We start from the raw sequence: 7,734 nt of genomic DNA on the forward strand, positions 1-7,734 counted from the left end.
CTGCAATGTATTTTAACAAACCAATTTACGTTGGTTTTTCAATCTTAGACTTATCCAAAATATTCATTTATGATTTCCATTATGAATATGTTAAAAAAATGTTTGGTGATAGGGCGAAATTGATATATACTGATACCGATAGTTTGCTGTATGAATTCAGAGTACCTGATATATACGAATATATCAAACGTGATATACAGAAATTTGACACATCTGATGATCCCAAAGATAATGTTTACGGCATTCCACTTGTTAATAAGAAAAAGTAAGGACTTATGAAAGATGAATGTAATGGAAAAATAATAAGTGAGTGTTTATAGGTCTTCGCGCTAAATTGTATACATTTCGAATTCACGGTGATACAAGGGAGAAAAAACATGCAAAAGGTGTCAAAAGTTCTGCACTGAAAACTATTACATTCGACAATTATAAAGACGGTCTTGAACATTGTGAAGATTTCGTAACATCGCAGTACTTGATCAGGAGTAATAATCATGAAGTCCACACCATTCACCAAAGAAAAATCGCATTGAGTTGGCAAGATGACAAAAGAATAATCTGCAGAAATCTAATTGATACTGTACCATACGGTTATTTTGATGAATAAAAAAACACATTTTTTGACAAAATCAATATTCTTGATTTATTTCACAGGAATATTACATGTATGAGAGTTCACAAATCATCCGTATCGATCCAACTGTTGTGAGAACTATCAAAACCCAACCACTTCACAAGAACTCTATTACCAGGTCTTTGAAGTACTTTTTCTACAAGGTAAACGTTAGGATAAGTCACTCTTGTTAATTCCTCTTGATAGAATCCACCTTCGATGGGTTTGTCTTCATAATCTATGAGTTTATATGTTATAGGATTGGTGTTCACAACTTCGTTTATCGTGAATATCTCCGTCGTCCAATTGGGTGTATAACCTTTCTCAAAAACATTCTTGTACTTGCTGATGCGCACCTTATCTCCCACTTTGAACTTGATTTTTCGCGTGCGATGAGCTTTCAATTTTCCATACACATGCTGTAAGAGATACTTTTCATTTGCAGTAGTGACATCTTTAGGTTTCATATGAATCATACGGTATTTGGTGTCGTTATAAGACTGAACTAGTCTCTCAACTATAGGAATCCACTTGTATGTCCCCTACAAGCTGAATTGTTTCCACATTTTCTCCTTGAGTGTACGATTGAATCGCTCACAAATAGATGCTTTGAGATTACTGAATGTTGAATACATGACAATTCCATAATTCTTCATGAGCTGTTTAAATTCATTGTTGTAGAATTCCTTGCCACGATCCACATGCAATTTTTGTGGTTTACGTCCTTGCTTCAGTACAGACTCCATAGCATGAGTCACATCTTTGCTATTTTTCGTTTTGGTCGGCACTGTCCAGGCGTACTTTGAAAAAATATCAATAACTGTTAGGAGGTATTTGTTCTCATGGCTGTAGGCAGTCATGTCAACAAGATCTGCCTGCCAAGTCTCATCCAGTCCCCGCACGCTCACATGTCTACGTGGATAATTTCGTCGAGCTGGTCTATGAAGCTCCTCTATTACTGTTGCTTTTCTGTTGTTCATATTCTAATGCAATAAGACGTTTATCCAAATTACCAATTGCTTGAGAATTACGCAATGCCAAATCTTGATTTGTTTCTTCTTGTATCCTTTTCAATTGATCTGCTATTATCGAATGTAGACCAAGTATTGACTTAATCTCTTGTGTCATAGATCCTTTCAATGTTGTCAGTTCGTCGCTCAGATTGTTAATAACCTTAGAGTGCTCTACCAAGCGTTCTTGTACTTCTTGTTCATCAACACGTTTTCTTCTCATAATCTCCAAAAAAATTTCCTCGAACGATTGGCTCATTGTTTGAATTCCATCAATTCTGCCACCCATAGGTCCGGTAATATTATATAAAATGCGGATCTTCTCTCTTATCATATTGCGCAGTAATTTCAAAGAGACTGCGTCATTCTCATCCACAGAATCAGCAAGATTACATAATCTTCGATAATCCATATCATAGTGGCCGTCAGCTGTCACCTTAAATCCTTCTCCCGGAGGACCACGACTAGAAGCCCTCACAGCGCTTTTGAAATTGCTCAATTGTCGTCCAAACACGTCAACACTCATGTTTAAAATGATGAATTATTATGAGTAGAGCTCAATAAATAATGCCAGCTTCACGCAACTCTTCCAGTATTGACATGATTTCATTGGTGTGACTCATATTTCCAGCTGATTGTGATACCATAAGCAATCGGAGTCTATCCACCAACTCATTTGGATCATCCCAATATACATAGTCCATTTTTATAGGTTTCACTGATGCAATCATGTGATGAGGGAGAGCTGTTCCAGTTTTCTTGGAGTCAATAAGATTTGCGATAATGTTGTGATATTTCATGCTGCTGCTTGTTCGAATGGCTCCACTAGGCTTGTACCACATTCGATGAGCATTTGTACTCCGTATGATATTACCGTAAGTATGTTTATTATTTTCGGTTATGAGACTCATGTTAGGTGACTTCTTAAAGATCAATTCAATTAGACCATTAGTTAATGTATACTTCTCACCCTTAAGGTTCATTGAATTTCCATGAAAAGTGACCACAGAATCACCAATCTTCATATTGTTTTTCAAAGAACGAACACCATATTCTGTATCCAAATCAGTCACGCTCTCACGCTCTCTATCGTATCGATCTAAATGTGTTTGGAGAAGCTTTTGTGAAGCAATAGGGGATTCCTCCTTGTTTGATGAAATACGATCATTTGGAGTCATAGTTTTTATTGGGGATATTTTTTTCATAGGGGTGCTTGTAAATGTGCTATCTAAATCAGATGAGAGTTCTTCTAGAGATTCGTATCGAGAAGGACTCTCATAGTCATCATCCATATCTTTCTGCATTCGAACAGGAGTACCAGCTATCTTCCTCTTTCTTCGCTTCTTATTTGAAGATTGTTTCATTACCGATTAATCCACCAATTTCTCGAGCGGAGTTATTACTGGTTTGAGTACTTCACTCATAGCTTTCTCAGTGGTTTCTCTCCCCAATTTTATCATCTTATGTTTGCGGCGAATGGCATCACTCGCTTGAGTGATATTCCGCAATATATTTGTTTCCTTTTTGAAATTTTCGCTCTGCATGTTGACACTTATGCTGTCACGTAACAACTATTCTCAATCCCTTCAAATAATGCATATTTATCTTTTCATGAAGCAATCGAAACCTTTTCGATATCGGCCATTATTGAGTTCACTATCTTTATCAATGACAACGAAGCTATATTTGCTTTCATTCCAGCATTTCGCACACAAATCTTTGAAATCTGTGAAGGACATGTCAGTATTGACATGATCTTCATAAATATGCTTCAAATTCATCTCGTCTTGACGGAAAAGTATCTGTAAATTTGTGTTGTCACGCACAAGATGTTTGGTATACGAGCATAGGTTTGACATAGATAGAAACTATCAACATCTCTATGTCATCCCATACGGAAAAATGCTCGCATATTATCTTGTTTTTCACATACCACATCATCAAAAATCATGATCGAATTTAGTTAAGCATTTTCTGGTCTAATAACTTCATCATGTTCACTATACGCAAAATAACCTATGCCCTTTATACCAGAAAGTAAACGTTTGAGATATTGAAATTTCGGTTGATTTAAAGATTTTGAATATACATAGATATTCTCAAATCTTAAACCATTAGGATGGACTATGAGAGCCAATAGGGCGTTCGTCTTTCCACAATTTGAGGGTTCACAGATAACTGCTCGTACAGTACTAAGTAATAGAGGTCCATGACGCTTTTTCTCTTTTTTCCTCAGCATCAGGTTATCGAAATTGATTATTAGAAGTGATGTAGTCTGCTTCTTAAACTTCATGGTTAATGACTGATCAAAGAATTATACATATCAGTCATTTATAGAAATCCGTACCATTCACTTGCCAGCCATTGACGTTGGATCATCATCACAGTCGCCCAGTACTCAAAGCATACACATGTTCAATGATGTCACAGCGAATCATTGAGATCCATACTTCTTCATGTTCTAGTAATGACTGACACACATGCTTATAAATACGCGATATTTATTCCATTACTCATCAGTTCTTATTTGGGCATGAAAGGGTGCAAACGCAAGAGAGAGCGTCGAGGTAAAGGTTTAGTGAATAGTATTATCAACAAACTTCCTATTGAATTACATATATCAGGCTACCAGTATTGTGGTCCTGGAACAAAATTACAAAAACGATTGAAGAGGGGTGATCCTGGCATAAATCCACTTGACGCAGCTTGTAAAGAACACGATATAGCCTATTCAAAACATCGAGATAACCTAACTGCACGACACGAAGCAGATAAAATTTTTACGGAGAAAGCTTGGAAACGAGTTTTATCGAAGGACGCAAGTTTAAGTGAAAAAGCTGCTGCTTGGGGTATAGCTAATACTATGAAGGCAAAAACCTCCCTTGGAATGGGCATGAGAAGAAAACGTGGTGAAGGTTTAGCAAAGAGAAAGACGAAAAGGAGAAAACGTGGTGGTGCTATGAAGAAGAAAAATAAGAACGTCTCCTTGAGGCAGATCATTCGGGTTGCAAAGACTTCCATGCGCCCGGGAAGTGACGCCATCAAATCAGCTCTCAAAGGGGCACGCCAAGCAGTGAAAGATATTGGTGGTAGGAAGCGAATACAATCACCTCATATTTTACCTGTGCCCGCTAAAATTGGGGGTGTGTTACCCTTCCTCATACATCTTTTTGCGGGTTTGAGTGCCACTGAAGCAATCGCTGGTGGCGCTGCTGGTATTGCGAAAGCCATTAATGATGCTAATGCAGTTAAAAAAGCGCTACAAGAGAGTATCAGACATAATCAAACAATGGGGGCGATTGCATGAGGCAAGGGCTTATTTTTATAACCTTATAAAAAAGGCTTGGGTCTCCATTTAAAAAACGCATAAAGCTACCACACCGAGCTCTTACCGATATAGATCTGTTGAAATATGCTAAAGCCATGAAAATTCCACACTTTCGTGGGATATACATGCGGAATGGAATGCCCACGACTGGTCCACACAAGCATGAATCAGCCATCGTCAATCTTGATGATGAAGATGGACCCGGTACGCATTGGGTGGCATACAAAAAGTGACAAAATTAAATTCTCTATTTCGACAGCTTTGGTAATCTTCAACCACCTCAAGATTTGATGAATTATTTCGGTGTTGGTAGCATTGTAAAGTATAATCATGAACGATATCAAGAGTATGATACGGTGGTATGTGGGCATTTGTGTCTAGAATTTCTCGATGGAGAATTGACATAAAATCTGAGTACATGGTTCGATGAATTTCATTTGAATGTTAACAACGATGAGTGAATCTTTCACCTTAACATTATCAGGCACGTCCTCAGTGTTGGAGGCTCATTATTTTCCTCCTATTGAATTGTCACCATTGAAAAGTTACACTTTGGGACTTGCTGAACTATTAACGTTCAATTCTATTCCCAACATTGACGTTGGAAGCAATAAATTGTATGTAGGCGATAAAATCATCGAAATACCGACTGGAAGCTATGAAATCGAGGATATTGAGAATTTTTTGGTGGAGAAACTAGCTGAATACGAGATATCAATTAGCCTTAAGCCGGACAATAATACTTTGAAAAGTATCATCAAGTGTAGTCATCCAATAGATTTCCACAAAGAAGATTCTATTGGTCGTTTACTAGGCTTTGCACCAAGTATTCTTATACCTCATGTCATTCATGAATCTGAATTACCCGTGATAATCCTCAAGGTCAACGCACTGCGAGTTGAATGCAACATCACTACTGGAGCATACATCAACGAACAAAAAGTACACACTATACATGAATTTTTTCCAACGGTCCCTCCAGGATATAAGATCATCGACGTACCATCAAATATCATTTACCTTCCAGTCGCCGTACAAGCAATAGATCATCTTCAACTCAAGATTGTAGATCAAGACGGTCAACTAGTGAACTTCAGAGGAGAAGTTATAACAATCCGATTACACATAACAACATAATATGGGTATTATTTTCAACACTAAATCCGGAGGCAGTTATAAAAGAGAATCATCATTCCCAATTCATCACAGTCATCGAAAATCTCTCAAGGTGTTAACACCGCAGACTATAAAATTCCTGAAGAGTTTAGGTCTGAACCTCCGAAAAAGAAGAAGAAGAAGAAGGAAATAGTAAGGAGAAGAATTCGTACACTTTTTTGTTGTTGCATTATCAACTGCAATAAGCCATGGATGAAATCTTGAAAATCCAAAAGCCCATCATTTTTGATGAGTCTATTGCGCATTACGAAATTGATGCGCATCAACCCTTTGCGTCAGCGACATTCAACAACAATGATGAAATTCGCATCGCGGGTCAACATCAAGATTTATGCTTACTCCCAAGTAAGAGTTCACTGCATATACATGGACGTTTAGCTAAAACTAATGGACAAGCAGTGACGCATACAAGATTGGTGAACTGTGCTATCCTGCATTTATTTGAGGAGATTCGTTATGAACTCAATGCCATTGAGATTGATAAAACTAAGAATGTTGGTATCACCACACTCATGAAGAATTATCTATCTCAAACTCCGAATCAAGCAGCTCTGATGGAAAATGTTGGTTGGATACTCAATGACGATGAATCCACCATTATTGATAATAATGGTTATTTTGATATTTCCATTCCATCGAGTATGATATTGGGATTTGCTGAGGAATATGGACGAATCGTAGTGAACGCTAAACATGAGCTCATTCTCACGACAGGAAATACTGACGTAAATGCAATTATTCAACAACAACCAGCAGAGGGAGTTGCAGCTGACCAATTCAAACTCTCTATCGATAAGATTGAGTGGATGATTCCCTACATCAAAGTAGCCGATTCCAGAAAGATCAATTTACTAAATTATATCTCTAACGATGCACCTATTCCCATCAGTTTTCGAGCTTGGGAATTATATGAGTACCCACTCTTACCAGCTACCTCTAAACATGTCTGGGTGGTGAAATGTTCAACATAACTGGAGAAACCTCGATATGTCATCGTGGGATTCCAAACTAACCGCAAAAATCAAGCTAATAAAAATGCTAGCCGTTTCGATCATTGCAATATTCGTGATATTAAGCTCTTCCTTAACTCACAAAGTTACCCCTATGGCAATTTGAATCTTGATATCCCTCATAAACAATACGCATTACTTTATGACATGTACATAAATTTCCAAAATTCTTACTATGGAAAGAGGCTGAGCCGCTTTTAAGTAGAGACGATTTTCTTACATTTACCTCACTCATTATTATTGATTGCTCAAAACAAAATGAATATCTCAAATCTGGACCAGTAGATATTCGCCTTGAGTTCGAATCAGCAGAAAATTTTCCTGCTCAAACGACAGCCTATTGTTTGATTTTGCATGATCGTATAATTGAGTACAATCCAGTTAGTGGAGGTGTGAAAAAATTAATTTAGACATGTACAATAATTGAAATCTTTGGCTTCCGGATGGATGCCGCGTTTGGATTCAGCGTTGCGCCGACGTTTCTCAAACATTGCAGTCTGCATCTTCAGGGCTATGAGCCCCGATTCTGAGCTCCGATGTCTAGGGGTAGTCCTTATATGCCTTCCCTTGTGGTGGCGGGGGAAGGGGAAGGGGGGG

General features: G+C 37.8%; 1 protein-coding gene across 1 annotated transcript; it reads right to left on the reverse strand.

Moving 5' to 3' along the window:
* Positions 1-2,180: 2,180 nt before the first annotated feature.
* On the reverse strand, positions 2,181-2,987 carry LOC107046280. Its single transcript, XM_015268868.1, has one exon. The coding sequence runs from the start codon at positions 2,985-2,987 to the stop codon at positions 2,181-2,183; it is 807 nt and encodes a 268-aa protein (XP_015124354.1).
* Positions 2,988-7,734: the final 4,747 nt, after the last annotated feature.

Source organism: Diachasma alloeum, unplaced genomic scaffold (genome assembly GCF_001412515.2).
Source record: "Diachasma alloeum isolate Michigan unplaced genomic scaffold, Dall2.0 Dall_scaffold_01269, whole genome shotgun sequence".
NCBI classification, from domain to species: Eukaryota; Metazoa; Arthropoda; class Insecta; order Hymenoptera; family Braconidae; genus Diachasma; species Diachasma alloeum.

Coding starts and splice junctions, on each gene's coding strand:
- LOC107046280 (XM_015268868.1), bottom strand. CDS start 2,987: ATGAAACAATCTTCAAATAAGAAGCGAAGAAAGAGGAAGATAGCTGGT.